Source organism: Peromyscus californicus, unplaced genomic scaffold (assembly GCF_007827085.1).
Source record: "Peromyscus californicus insignis strain IS unplaced genomic scaffold, ASM782708v3 Scaffold_7__1_contigs__length_154581171, whole genome shotgun sequence".
In the NCBI taxonomy this organism is placed as follows: domain Eukaryota; kingdom Metazoa; phylum Chordata; class Mammalia; order Rodentia; family Cricetidae; genus Peromyscus; species Peromyscus californicus.
The window spans coordinates 141,430,042-141,445,107 of NW_026294595.1; the positions used below are offsets into that span (position 1 = coordinate 141,430,042).

The 15,066-nt window shown below is 53.3% G+C and overlaps 1 protein-coding gene across 1 annotated transcript in view; it reads right to left on the reverse strand.

Moving 5' to 3' along the window:
* Positions 1 to 1,769: 1,769 nt before the first annotated feature.
* The window catches only part of Prex1 (phosphatidylinositol-3,4,5-trisphosphate dependent Rac exchange factor 1), a 155,481-nt gene continuing 142,184 nt past the window's right edge, over positions 1,770 to 15,066 (reverse strand). The window contains exons 30-40 of the mRNA XM_052726692.1: positions 14,079 to 14,207; positions 12,677 to 12,718; positions 11,512 to 11,732; positions 9,855 to 9,954; positions 8,857 to 9,000; positions 8,646 to 8,760; positions 7,331 to 7,397; positions 5,874 to 6,046; positions 4,840 to 4,942; positions 4,563 to 4,630; positions 1,770 to 3,291 (exon numbers count right to left, since the gene is read on the reverse strand). Coding sequence (XP_052582652.1) covers positions 3,249 to 3,291; positions 4,563 to 4,630; positions 4,840 to 4,942; positions 5,874 to 6,046; positions 7,331 to 7,397; positions 8,646 to 8,760; positions 8,857 to 9,000; positions 9,855 to 9,954; positions 11,512 to 11,732; positions 12,677 to 12,718; positions 14,079 to 14,207 — 1,205 coding nt within the window. The 3' untranslated portion in view covers positions 1,770 to 3,248. The remainder of the gene's footprint in view (positions 3,292 to 4,562; positions 4,631 to 4,839; positions 4,943 to 5,873; positions 6,047 to 7,330; positions 7,398 to 8,645; positions 8,761 to 8,856; positions 9,001 to 9,854; positions 9,955 to 11,511; positions 11,733 to 12,676; positions 12,719 to 14,078; positions 14,208 to 15,066) is intronic.

A 15,066-nucleotide genomic window follows, 5' to 3' on the forward strand; every position in this document is an offset into this window, starting at 1 on the left:
CAGTCCGGCTTCAAGTGATCCAGAAGATGCTATCGCATGGCCTGAAACCCCTGCAGAAGCCCCTAGAGAGTTAAACACTATGGGGCCATTTGAAACTGGACCTGAGAAACAAGGTCACCTCTCAGCAGGACCCAGTGGCCTTCCGAGTAGACCAGGGACAGGTGCAGACTACGGGGGTGGGGGGGGGCTCTTCAATGAGAAATGGACGGGGGAAACACTGTTTCCAATGTGTGGGAAGTGAGAGAAGAAATCGGGGTAGAGAAGAGGAGGAAGGAAGGAAAAACAGAGGAAGGGGAGGGGAGGAGGGGGCATTCAGGGCTGGCCAAGGCCTGCAGGTCAACTTCAGTCCAAGGAGCGACTGGCTTGGCTGGGCCTACAAATCCTGGTAACTCATAAGACCCCCCTCAGCCTAAGCAGATGAAATACCCACCAACAGTGTGGGACCCACCTAGGCCCAGGCCTGTCTGCAGCAGGGATGTTCTGGTTGGCTTATGTGGACTCTGCTGTGATTGGCATGTTTGTGGCCAGCGTGGATTCCAACTGCCTCACTGCAATTTTTTTTTAAAGATTTATTTGTATGAGTGTCTTGCCTGCAATGTACATCTGTGTACCACATGTGTGCCTGGTGTCCACAGAGGCCAAAAGACGGTGTCAGATCCCCTAGAACTGGAGTTACAGATGGTTGTAAGCTGTCACATGGGTGCTCTGGGAGAGCAGTCAGTGCTCATATTGCTAAGCATTATATCCTTCTGGGGTCTTTGATGTAGTTGAAGACTAGATAGTTATAATTTTATAAAAGATAAATTAGACACGAAACCTTAGACTCACAAATATAGGATGATAGAATATTTTCTTTAAACTTGCCAAATACAAATAGACTAGATATTATAACTGTAATTCTTGCTTAGTAACTGTTCTATTATATGTAATTTTACTATGTTAAAGTTAAAACCCTCCTTTTTGATTAGAAAGAAAAGGGAAAGTGCTGTGGGATGTCTTTCTGTATGCTGTGAATATGTGTTGCTCCCACTGGATAATAAATAAAGTTGCATTGGCCTATGGCAGGGCGGGATGGAGCCAGGCGGGAGAATCCAAGAGAGACAATGAAAGGAGAAAGGAGAGTGTGGGGAGACGCCAGCTGCCGCCGAAGGAGCAACAAGATGCCAGCAGACCAGTAACGCCACAGCCACATGGCAACATATAGATGAATAGAAATGGGTTAAGTTATAAGAGCTAGATAGCAAGAAGCCTGACCCATAGGCCATATACTTTACAATTAATATTAGGCCTCTGAGTGATTATTTTATAAGCGGCTGTGGGACCATGGGGCCGGGTAGGATACAGGAACTTCTATCTACACTAAGCCGTCGCTCCAGGCCATAAGTGAGGACCTTAACCTCCACTTTTGCTCAGATCCAATGTCTCAGACACTGGGACAGACAAAAAGTTTGTTGATACTCTGTGGACTTGCTCTGACCCACGGAAAACACCCAGGACAGGGAAGGAAACATCTAGAAAAATACCAATTACATTTCTTTACTGTCAACAATGAATTCAAGAGCTCAGAACCCAAAGGAAGGTTGGGACGCAATATAAAACCTGCTGTTTGTTGCACAGCAGCTGCCTTCATTCCTTAGGAGGGAAGTGACGCACAGTGGTTCGCGTTGTTGGCTCAAGGCTGCTGACCTCCAATATCCAATTGTCTTGGGTTAGTTGTCTGAGCTAGAATCCATCCCACGCCACTCACCACCAAATAAGCAGACCACACCTTATTTGTATTATATATTGACTTTTAATAATAATAAAAAAATCTATCATGAATTTAACGAAAAGAATCTGTACATTTAAAATAAGCCAGGCATGATGCTCTGGCCCTCGGGGCCCTTTCTCATCCCCCTCAGCAGGGTTAACATGGGGCCTCGATTCTCTGGACAAACGAAACGCATCAACAAAGCTGACTCTGTAGCAAGAGAAAGGTAGCTCCTGGGGACCGAGGAGACCATACTCCCCAACCCAGCCTTACAGCCAGAGGTGACAGGATCCTCTCCTTCCTTCATGCTAGCGTTTCTCTCTAGATGTCCAGAAGTTGGGGAGCAAACAGCCGAGGGGTCCCTATGTGCAGCCCCCTCTCCAGAAGGTAGACATCAGGTCCCTAACTCTGGTTCTCCAGGAAGTCCCAAATGCCCCTGCTCTGAGGTGAAAATGACGACACAGCCCAGCCCTACTCAGCGCTCGGTCTGGCCACCTCTCCAACCCTGCTCCAGTCATCCAACTACGAAGCCCAACACGGGCCAGATGCTGGGGTGCTGAGGCGGGGGGAGGAGGCAGCAGACCCTGTGAGCCATATCTCATGACTTTAAGATTTTAAAATGGAAATAACAACGTCTTAAAACTTTTTCAATAATTTAGTTTCTTTTGTTTTTGTTTTTTTTTTTTAGTAGAACTGAATAAAGTTGCTGATACTACTTTACATTGGTCCCATTAGGTAATATACTTTTTTCTGAAATTTAAAGTGTCAAAGACATAATCATAAAACTTAGGGGAAGGAGAAACTCTTGACAACACTAACAATAACGATAAGAAAAAAAACACAAAATATAAACCACAGAGTTGTTGCGCCATATAAATTAACATCAGAGCCAATCTGGTGCCCAGAGCTGGCAGCTCAAATTCCGATGGTGGTGGGTCATGTTGGAAGCCAGCAAGGCTCTCAAGTGTCCACGAGGTGATGGCTGCTCAGCCCAGTGTCCTCTCCTGGCAGAGGCTAGGCTGTCCCAAGTCTGCTGAGCCGGTTAGTAAGGGGTAGGGGGCATGTCCAGAAGCTTCAGCCAGGACAGGAAACAGGCACCGTCTCCAGGAATGTGGACCTGGGAGGAGCCCCAGGTTCAAAGTGCAGCTTTGCCATCTGAGGAGCTGGGTCTGCAAGCCTCCAGCTACCGGACCCTGTGACCTTTCCCTATGTAGGGGACTTGGGTGAGTGTAAGCGTCCAGGCCCCAGCTACATTCATGAGCTCTGGGGGCCCTAGCAGCCCTCAGGCTTTAGGCAGAAGTATGGAGAGCCTGCCAGCTCAGGGGTGATCAGCCAGTCTGGGGAGGGTATGTGCACAGAGGCTTGTCCTGGACGGTGACAGCAGGGTCAGCTGGTCTCGACACAGCTGTGGCAGAAGCCTCGGGTCACCTGTGGCCCCTCCGTGTCCTCTCACATCGCAGCTGCAGAGGCAGTGGCCGAGCAGGGGGGATGTTGGTATTCAGAGGTCTCCATCCACTGGAGGCTGGCAGAGGCGGTAGAGGCTGGCAGGTGGAGGCAGAGAGCATGAGGAAGGGCCGAGTGGCCGCCACATGTGGCTACTTACCCTTTATCTATTGGGACAAGTAATTCACACCCAGAAAAATACAGAGAGTGAAAGATAAGTACTGAAGCTGCCCTTGTCACCATGTCCCCTTCTCAAAGACAGATACTGTCCCTCTAGAGCAGTGATTTACATTGCGATTCAGAACAGTAACAAAATTACAGTTATGAAGTAGCAATGAAGATAATTTTATGGTTGGGGTCAGCACAGCATGAAGTATGTTACTGCAACTTTAGAAAGGTTGAGAACTATTCTAGAGGCAGGCGAGGTGTTCCAAAATGTACTCGGATGCTTATAGGGTACAGACACGGGACGATAGCTCCAAGTTTCTCCCATCTCACAGGTTTGGGGCCTGTCTGCTTGTAGCCGTGATGGCTCCTTGGTTTTGGAAGGGTTGCAGAAGAGGAACACTGAGGTATGCCTTCAGTGAAGGTGTGCTGGGCTTCAAGGAGAGGCAGCCGTGGACAGGGATGATTACAGGGGCAGGGAGGCCAGAGAGGTGGTCACTGTGGTGACTTGGACAATGACACAGTGGTGAAGAGTTAAATGTCTAGGCCTACGTTGTCTGGGGTCAGCATTCCAGCTCTTGCTGTGTGGCCCCCAGCAAAATACTGAACATCTCTGGGCCTCTGTGTGCTTGCCTGCTGACGGGGATCAGATTCACAAGAGGGTGGGCGGCACCGTTCCTGAACAGGCCAGGTGCCATAAAAGCATGAAGATGAGCTGGGAGCAAGAAACCATGGCAGGCGAGGACATGAATGGGCCTCAGGGGAGACAACAGTACACCAAGACCCTGATGAGAGACACACTGGGGTTCTGTGGGGCACTCTCACTAAGAGACACAGCCTGAGCCACTATTTCAAAACAAGGAGATATTCAGAACTCCTGGGCAGCCACTGGTAGCAGAGCTGGCAGGGACCAAAGAGCCACAACCCCTGGGGGGCCGCAGGAGCTGGCTGCTGAAGATGACGGTAGTCTGTGGCCACAGGAGCGGCAGAGTCACCATGAGGGGTGGGGGAGGGAGGCCAGCAGTTGCTCAGAGGCTGGGTAGCAGGTTAGGCCATGGTTGTGGCCTTCCGAGTTACCACAGTGAGAAGCGGCCCAATGGAACAGTGGGGCTCTGTCTGGGGTGAGACCTGGAGCCTTATGCCAAGCAGGCCTTGGCCTTCCTGGGAAGAGGATGGGAGCTGGAGAGGGTGGGTGGCCACTCACCGTGGTGCACCTTGAGGCATTGGGTCCTTGATTCGAAGGTTTTTGGCCAAAATCTCCACTCGGGGACCCTAGAAGGAAAACTGCTGTAAGGCCTGGGCCCTGTGGAGCTCAGGGCACAGGGGGAAGCAGGGACCTTGGGGGGTGGGGTAATAAATGTGAACAGCTGAGACTGAGCAAGGTATCTGGGGGCTGAAGAGGACCAGTCCCAAGATGAACCATATGCCACAGGGCTGAGCTCAGGATCCTTGGCCACAGTGCCCACTGGGGGCGGCCTTACCTGCTTGCGCATGATGTCTGTGGCCTGCATGACACACTTGGGCAGCAGCCCGTGACTCCGCGCCAGGATGGCTGCCTGTTCCAGGGACACACTCAGGGTGCTCCTGCAGTGGGTGAAGGAAGAGGGAAGATAATGACCACTTCCTGTCCACTACTTCCTGTCCGCCACTTCCTGTCCACCACTTCCAGCCCACCACTGCGTCCCTTCCTCCCACTATATCCCCTAGTGCACAATGCCTCTCAGGGAGGTTCCTGGATCCTCCCATTCAGTCCCCCTGGTAGCCATCACCTCTCATCCCCTCAGTGCATGCTAACACACCCCCTAAGGCAGTACCACAAACCAGGGGCTTCCTGGAGCTTTCTACAAGAGCCCCAGGTAGAGGCTGCTATGAACACTTGACTGAGGGATGGCCCTTAGAGGCTCTCTTAGGGGGTCAGAGAGGAGATGGAGGTGTGTGCCTTATGTCTGCTCCTGAGACCTTTTGGATTTTCAATCTACTCCTCTATCCAGTCTCCCTGTGCCCTGTACCTCGGTTTCCCTAATTCTAACACATCAGGCTTCCCCTGAGACAGTGTGCCATCCCCTGCACTGGAAGACACCCAGCAGTTTCTCTGGCCTCCACCTGCTGTTTATTCCCCCCCTCCATTTCTCCCCACAGTCAAAAGGACCACAAATGTCTCCAGACATTGCTGGTGTCCCCAGAAGAGCAAAATCACACCAGTTGAGAATTCTTGGATAGCTTCACACTGGCTTCATAGTTACAAGGAGCCAGCAGTTCCCCTGACAATGGCAAGACGACACACTCATGGTGAGCATCTCCCTTCTGAGTGGGCTAGAATCAGAACAGTGCACAACCCTCCCAGGCTCACTGACCTCAGCTACTACATTTCACCAACAGGTAAGCCGAGGCCCAGAATACGGACACTGAAGCACCCAGATTTGAACCCAGCCCTCCCACCTCTGTGTGTGAGCCCCCAAATACCCAGAGCCTACCCAGCCCCCCTATGTCCCATCTGGCCTTGGCTCAGGCTCACCGCTGCATGCCGGTGCCACACACGGTGATTTGGCACGCCCCCAGGCGGTAGCAGAGCTCCGAGGAGATGGGGATGAGACCGGCACCTAGGCTCCCAGCAGTTCCAGCTTTGGGGTGCACGAAGGACTTCATGAGACGATAGAGTTCATCCAGGGCATTGATGGGACGTATCAGCTGCAAGAGATGTCACCGGTGTCCAGGAAGTCTGCAGCCCCAAGACTTTCACTGGCCTTCCCTGTCATCCTTGTAATCCAGCTGTTACACAGCTGTCTCCCCCATGTTGCTTTTGGAGCTCAAGAACCATCTGTAGCTCCCACTGCCCTTAAGTTGATGTTTAGCGTTTACTGTTTCAATTCCGACTTTCCAAGATGGCTCTTCCCCTGCCAAGTGCAGCCCCACCTAAGCCTAAGTGGGGAACCTCTTTTATGCTCCCTAAACCTGTCACAACTAGCTCAAGTGGCCTCTCCAGAGGACAAGCCTTTCCTTATGCCCAGCCTTCCTCAACCATGTGCATTAGGATGCTCTGGTCTGGAGCCAACAGACTACAAAATCCCCACACTCCTCAGAGCTCACAGCTTGAGCCCCAAGACCAGTTCCTCACAATCTCTTCCAAGTTCATGGCCTGCCTGGGCCTGGGGAACCAGGCCAGAGAGATAGATGCATTGTGGGTGAGAGGCAGAAACCACTCAGGCCTACCATGATGCAATGGAACTGACCCTCGGCTAGATCTCGGACCATTCCAGTTCTCTACTGGCTTCTCTGTACAGAAGCCTCTATTTTATTATTTATTTATTGTTGTCCTTAGACGGAGGACCGACAAGGTGCTAAACTGAAGAACAGACATGACACTCGCTCTTCCCCAAAAGGCCAAGAAGCGACAAAGCCTCCCCTTTTAATGGAGAATTTTTGATTTCTAAATGCCTGGCAACAACCTGAAGCAAAAGGAATACTGTGTAAATTCACATTGGCCTGACAGTCAACACGCTGATCCTTAGGGGTCTCAGCTCAAGAACTATGACAAAGGGCTCACAAGAGAGGCCCCAAGCAAGAGGCCAGCAAGAGCATGTCACCCAAGGAAGTCCTAGGACAGGGGTTCCCAACCTTCCTAACGCTGCAGCGACCCTTTAATACAGTTCTTCATGTTGTGCTGACCCCAACCATAAAATTATTTTCATTGCTATTTCATAACTGTAATTTTGCTACTGTTATGAATCAGAATGTAAATATCTTTAGGTCTTTAGGTAACCCCTGTGAAAGGATCATTAGACCCCCAAAGGGGTTGTGACCCACAGGTTGAGAACCTCTGTCCTGGGCAATGGAGGCAAGTTGGCAGGTGCTGTGAGGTTTGGGGGGGCGGGGGGGCTTCTGAGTCTGATTCCGTTCAGGGCTGACTCAGCCTGGAGAGACCCTGCCCCAAGTGTCCGCACCCTGCCCAAGCTTCTAGGAACAGCAGCACACCTGGTCGATCTTCACAGCTGTGGTGCCGGCATCTGTGGGGAGGTTGGACCGTTCCAGGTAGAATGCCCTGAAGGAAACAGACAGGGCAAAGGATGTGGGCGCACGCGCACACTCTGGCCATGCCCCAGCCCGGGGCCCCAGCCCTATGGCTACAGCCCTGCGCCCTCCCTGGACTCTCAGAAGGAAGTCACCGAGTGACTGCGGGCTGTATGTACCAACTGTCACCTCCAGCTGGAAGCAAGAAAGGGTCTCTGGCTTCAAGGCCACCTCTGCCTGACTGCCTTGGACAACATCCCCACCCCCATCCCTGCTTTCCCCTTTCTGGACATCTTCAATTGGCACAAAACTGCTCTGGGTTTACAAGCTTGTGTTTTTTCTCTCCCTCCAAATCCTTCTAGATGGGCCAACCAGAAAGCACTAGCCCTTTTAACCAGAGTCCTTGTCATCTGCCACACACAGCAAAAAAGCCACAAAGGATTTAGGAAGAAACTGTCTTGGCTGTGTGTGAATAAAACTTTATTTATACACAAGGGATGGGCTGGATTTGGCAGCCCAGCCTTGACAGAACACATGTTCACAAAGAACTGGATCGATTTCTGAGTGCCAGAGCAGTGCAGGGCCCACAGAAAGTCTCCATGAACACTCTGAGCAAAGGATGGCTAATCAGACAGACATAGGACAGACAGATGGCAGCAACAATTAAGGTATAAATTGTGCCTGGGTCTTATTGCCTAGTGAATGCACAGAAGCTTCATTTTCCAATTTGCAAATGGTCATAGGGGACCTGGGGAGAGAGTGTCCCCTCCAGGGAAACCCAGGTCCCCCATTTCCTGCCTCTTGATATTGCAGAGAGGGCTATGAGACAGAACTCAAGAAGGGCCATGGTTGGGCGTCTGGTACGGGGTCTGGTGAAGGTGAGATTGTGGGTATGTTGGAGTGGAGTTGTGGGAGTGGCTGTAGGTGGCTGGAGTCAGATCTTAGCTGCTTTCCTGGACAAAAAGTTTTGTCTCCTGCCCTCTCTACTTCTCTCTGGAAGTTTTACTCAGAGTAGGACCCAGTGCTAGGAGCCCAAGGATCCCATTAGCAACCCTTCCTGCACAGGGAGGAATAGCCAGAGACTAGGCTCATCTGGCGGTGTGACCTGGGGCAGGATACATGGGCCTCAGCATACGCAGTTGTACAATGGGTTAGCAGCGGCCTCTGTGCAGTTGTACCAGAGGGGGTTGGCCTTGCCCATGGCTTTGCAGGATGTGTCCTCATTGTGCGGACTCCCGCCCCCCCAACACCCCCTCCCCTGCCGGCCTACAGCAGCTACCTGAGCTTTCTGTAGTACTGCTGCACCTTCTCCAGGGACTGCGCGTTGATCTCCTGCTGCAGCTCTTCTGCAGCTTGACTGCCGGGGGGCGGCGGCCCTTCCACATTCTCCAGAGCTATAAGGGAAGGCAAGGGAGGGTGGGTGCTGGGCCCTAGGGTGCTCAGTGGCCTTGACTGCCTCCCTCACCAGGTCCCCCAGCCTGGCTGCTCACCTTTTGTGAAGAGCACAGTGTGCAGCCTGAGGCTAGCCCCGCCCTCCAAGCGAGAGGGCAGCCTGGAGAAGTGGAAGCCATCGAGGTAGAAGACTACCTTCAGCGCCTGCCTGCTGCCCTCGATGTGATAGAAGACGTTGGTGTCTGTGGAGGGTGGGGCAAAGCAGGCTGGCTCACTAGAGGCCAGAGGGGAGCCTGGGCAGAGCCGCACCAGAGCAGCATAGACCTCCTTCCTCAGGCGCCAGAGTGGCACTCGAGAGGGCTAACCTTATACCTCCAGCGCTCTTGACTCATAGGGGTAGCCTTAGACCCTCCTGTCTTCCCAGCCTCAGGGTGGCATGTTGGGACTTCTATGTTTCCACAGAATGACATCTGAGGCCTCCTTAGCCCAACATCCCAGAGAGGCAGCCTCAATCTCCCCCACCATGCTTAGCTTTGAACAGCCCCACATGGCCTCCAGACCAGCCTGTGATGGCCACCCCCTTCACCTGTTTCCATAGTCCCTGGTTCCCCACTGATTTCCTCTTGGCCCTGACACTGACTCTGTCCCTGGGGAGAGCTGTCTGCAGTGTCTTGAGCCTCCCCAACCCTGTCCTGTGACTCCCTTGCCTGGCAGCTCAGAGCTCCTCTACCTGGCAAAAGCTGTTCAAAAATGGGTCCTGTAGCTTATCAGCAGCCATAAGGAAGATATGGCTGACGAAATGTGACGCAGAGCCTGTACCTATTCTATGCAGGCATCACTAATCAATCACCACTTCTCCCTGAGACCAGCCTCCAAGTCAACTAAAGACTTCCCAAGGTATTTTGTTGTAGCAACAAGAGAAGCAACTAATACACCCCTCCTTTTCCACGTGCTCCCCAAAGGCTGACTCTGAGATGCACGTGAGGTTTGAAGCACTGGAAACTGGTCAACTTGAGCTGCTGGCCCGGCAGCAGGGGAGAGCCAGGGCAGCTCTGAGCAGCCTGATTCGCAGGGCAGGAAGGGAGGGCTCACTCACTGGCCACAGACGTCTCATCCAGCTGCTTAAAGGAGAAGGTGACATTGTCCAGCTCTGACAGAGTCACCCAGATGTCCTCCAGCATGGTCCGTTCCTCCTTCTGCAGGGAGAGGATATGGTGAGGACTCAGATGCCACGCTGTCCTGGACCTCCATGGAGATGCCATGCTTCTCACCTATGAGGCTAGCTGGGCTGTGGATGTCCTGAGTGTGACTCTGCATGCGACATCATGTGGCATCCATCCCACCGCCTGTCTTGTGCCCCATCTGGGTCAGAACTCATCTCTGCTCTGATTCGCTGTGTGGCCCCAGTAAAGCCACACCAAGCACCATCTGAAACCCAGCTAACTCCATGAACATCTGCACTTCCTTTCTTGACCTCCCAGACCTGCTCGGTCCACCTTCCTCAAGGTTTTCCGTATCCTGGTCCCCTAACTCCACCCACAGCATGACCAGGTCTGACAGGCCAGCCACCAGGCCACAGTCTGTCTCCCTCCAGCCTCCCAGACAACACCCTCTTCCGGTCACTTCTCAGCAGGCCACACCAGAAGGATTCCTTCTCCATCTAGCTCCCTCCCCCACCCCCACAGTCACGCGCTTCCTTTGAGAACTTAGCCCAGGCTACCTAAGTGCCTGCCCTGCAGCTTCTGAGACGCCTTTACCTGCAGACCACCCAACCAGCCTTGCTTCCCAGCCCCTGCCTGCTCCCTCTGGCCACACAGGCCCCTGCTCAGGGCCTTTGTACATGCTGTTCCTTCCGAGTGTTCTTCCTCAGACCATCATTCTGGCTGGCAGAGGCCACAGCTCAAAAGCTGCCTCCCCAGAAAGTCTGGCTTTGACCATTCCCTCCAGGGAAACTCCCAAGGCCTTCTGGCTTTTCCGAGTTCCCTCCCTGCTTGATGTCTTCCCCCCTCCTCTCAGTCTACTGCTAGGAAGTGAGCTCAGTGCTGGTGACATCATCGAATGAGCTGGGCCTCCTGTTCCATCCTGAGAGGAGTTTAGTGAGGGCTGGTATGGGGTGAGGGTCAGGGGCGCATTCTGGGCAGATCTGGAGACCAGAGGCAGTGCTCATCAGTGGCCAGCAGGGGGCGATCCGAGGCTGCACTGCCCATGGCCACCTGTGGCAGTCTCTGGGGCCACTTGTACTGAAGCTGCTGTGGGGTGCTAACCAGCACCTCTGCCCACTACACCTGTACTAGACGCAGGTAATATCCCCCCTCTGGACTCCTCAGCTGTCACAAGGCCTGCTTGTGGCTCAGAGCCATAGGTTTGTGCCATTTCTTTTTCTTGTCTGTCTGCCTCCCTTCCTCAGGACACCACAGAGCAGTGGTTCTCACCCTTCCAAATGCAGTTCTTCGTGTGGTGATGACCCCCGAATCATAAAATTATTTTCACGGCTACTTCATAACTGTAATTTTGCTACTGTTACGAATCGTAATGTAAATATTTTTGGAGACAGAAGTGTGTTGGGGGTCGCGGCCCACAGGTTGAGAACCACTGCCACAGAGCACGGGGACTATTGCTCATCCACAAACTCCCAACTCCAACAGTAAATGCTCAGCAAACCACTACCACAAGAGCCCCTGGATAAACAGGAGCTGAGAGCGCCCGCAATAGTGTACCTCCCATGCTGCCTGCCACGCACTCCGGCCACTTACCACGGTGGCTGGTGCCAGCAGAGACTGCCAGTGCAGCAGGACTCCGGTGGCCGCCACCTGCTCCAGCCACTTGCGGCTGGCGTCCCGGCTGCTCTCCTCATACTCGCCGTTGTTGTTGTATCGGTAGTCGAGGGCGGCCAGGAGCTGCTCCGAGAAGGTGCACACAGCGGCCACCAGAGCCTGGCAGAAGACAGCATCCCGGCGCAGCTGCAGCTCTGTGTCTGCGGGAGACGCAGGAGCCTCTGGGTGAACGGTCCTGTGCCGGCAGCACCTCCAACCTCAACCCCGACACTCAGGACCTGCCACACCCACAAGCGGCCCGTGGAGAATTTTGAATGCACAATTCAGACACCAAAAGCCAGTTTCCCAAAAATAAATTCTTCAAAAGCAGACAGACTGACTCCGAATCTCACTATCCCATTGCCCAATTATCTGCTCCCTGAAGAAACAAACATGTGGTCCTTCCCAAGGCTGTGTCCAAACCCTGCCCCATCTGTCCTTCCACAGGCCACAGGCCCTCTCAGCCTCGGCCACACGAACACTAGCAGTGCTAAGCTGCACATTCAAGACCAGCCCTACGAATGCTCTCCCCGTGCCTCACCTCCCAGGCCCTGCCCTCAACTGGCATGACAGATGGATGGAGATCCTGGGCAATACCAAGCACTTGGTCACTTGGGTGAGAAAAGGCATATATGGGACATGGACACACACACACACACACACACACACACACACACACACACACACACACACACACACGCGCGCGCGTGCGCACGCACACACACACACACACACATACACACACGCTCGTGCCCCATCCTCCACTCTTCCAGGGCTAGGCTCTACTGACTAAGGGCCTTCCTTTCTCACCCTCTGTCTTTGCCCAGTATCCCTGTCAACATCCATCAGGCCTAGTATGGAGCACTGCTCCTAGTATGGAGCACTGAACAGGGCTCCTGCTCCCAGGACCTGAGACTAGTCTCCTGCCTGGTCCCAGAGGAAGGGGTGAGGTTCAAGTAGTTCTTGGTGAGGCTGGGAGCAAAGGCTGCCTCCCAGTGCAGGTGCTGAGGGGCTCCAGTGAGACACTGTTGGCCAGCAGAGGGACAGTTCCTAGCCTGTGGCCCCCACGGCGACTCCCAGGGGCCCCGTCAGAGCCCCTTCTTACCCGTGCACTTCAGCAGAGCCAGGAGCAGCTGGTTCTTTCCATCTGGAAGGAGGAAGGAGAGAGGAGGAGGCTGAGCAGGGACAGCAGAGGCGGTGGTGGGTCAATGACCGCAGTACAGGGGCTCTGGCCCCTCACAGATGCCGTGGTGCTTGAGCTGTGCTCGGGAGTAATGATGCATGCTGGGTAAGTTCCAGAGCCCCTGGACATCAGAGATGGAGCCCCTACTGCAGGCCTTATCTGTCCCTGTATCCTCATCACAGAGGTAAAGCCAACAGTGTTGTCTCTTGAGTCAGAGATCCTGCCCTCCAATGTGTCCACATGTTGCAGAGGCACAGGCACACACGTGGTCTCACGGGTAGACAGCCAAGTGCACAGCTGCATGCACTTGTGCATGCATCCAGGTGCAGCCCTGCCCTGCATGGAGAAGGCTCACTTCTGCCTGAGAGGTGTCAAGCATGTGGCCACTATCCTTCAGATTCTCTCGGGTCCAAAAATCCTCCAAGAAAATCTGAATGGCCTCTAGACCTAGCTACTGAGATACTCTTCCCTAGTGAGATGCAGGGGATGTGCTCTGGCAAGGTGTGGGGACAGCATGAGCAGGAATAAGCCACTCAGTGAGGACATGGCTGTGTCAGGTGGTGTCCCAGGTACCTGACTGATGTAACTGACTCATTTGTCCTCACAGCATCACGTGACAGAGGGAGTGTCGTAAGCCTGCAGCATTCACTAAGGAAAATGAAGGCCCAGAGAAGTCAAGGAAGGCGCAGAGGTCGCACAGCCAAATGGCTAAGAAAGGATTCCTTGCTAGTAGGCAGACCCCAGACTCATACTTCTGTTTAGAAATCAGAATGGCTTGGCTTGAGACAGCCATGCCTTTGCGGTTCCTTTGTCCTGTTCCAGTTGCCCCGACCTTGGTCCTTCTAGCCTGGGAGTCCCTGACTCAGGTGCCCAAAGGCTCAAAAAGAGATATCTCAAACTGAGATATGTGGGGTAGACATGAGTATAAGTACCTAATGTCCTCACTCCAGTGTGGCCACAGAGCAGCTGGCTGCGAAGGTGTCAGGAAATGGCATTTTCCTGTACCACTGACAACTCAGACCAGGGAGCTCTAGTCTGTGGCCTCGATGACAAATAAGGACCCAGATGGAATCCAACTTTGGAAGCTGAGAAGGAATGAGTCCCCCAGGCCAGCCCCTGACTGCAAGAAGCCTCAGCATGCGTGGCCCCATTCCCAGGGCTCCTCCAGCCACAGACAGGACATTCACTAGAAATGGCTCTGCTGCTCTGTCCCTCTCTAGACATGGAGACAGGGCCACATGGATAGGCCCATTTCCAGACAACAACACAGTCTCCATCAGAATCAAAGGCCACCAACATGTGTGACATCCTCCCCACCCCTGACCTTCCACATATCGCTGGATGTTGTCCACCAGGGTCTTGATGGAGCTGGGCAGGTTCCAAGGGTCCTCCTGGATGCTGATCTGGATCAAGTTCCGCCCACGGACCGTGCACTCTTCTTTTTGCTTGAACTCTGGGACAACAAAGTGACATGAAGGTGTGAGGTCAGGTGAGGGATGGAGGCAGCTCTGAAGAATGGTGGGACAAAGGCCTGTGTCCCATCACCAGATTACAAAACTCACTACCATAGATCAAGGAAACCGACAGGACTCATGGTCTTAGCTGGCTGTGGAGGGCAAAATTACAGTAAGCATCACAAACTGCATCTGCGACAGACACTGTTAATCGGTCTCAGCACTCCCTCTTTCTAGTCCCCCCACAGCTACAACCAACCCAGTACAGACATTACAAATCGATCACAGCTGGTTCTCCTAGAACTGGAAGCTGTAGCTACAGGCTTTTCAGGTATTACCTCCTCGCAGCCACAACCGAGCTGGCAGATGCGTGGTAACCAAGTAGCCTTTCCCTACACAGAAGCAGCAGCCCAGGCATGGAGCAGGAAAGATGAGAATTATCTAAGGTCAGGCAGGCAGGCTGTGAAGCCACTGGACCTTGAATCTGCCCTGAGTAGGACCAGTCAAAGGTCAGGCAGGCGCTCAGCCTATTCAGGTTTCTGAGACACCTGCGGCTGTCCCTTCCTTGCCACCTCTGACTTCAGAGGCCCATCACTAGGGAAATGCTCCTGAGACACAGGAGGGGCAGTCTAAGGTTCCCCATTCTCTAGGGTGGCTGCCTATCTGAGTCTGGTCTCCCATACACAGCAGGTAACCCCAGAGGTAAGGAAAGCACTGACTCCTCTCAGAGTCACAGTGTCCAGAGCAGGCTGAAATAAGCTGGAATCAGTTACTGCTGCCTAGTCAAAGGAATGGACAGGTGGATAGGTGGGTGGAGAATGGGTAGATGCTGAATGTGGGTAGATGGATGGATGGATT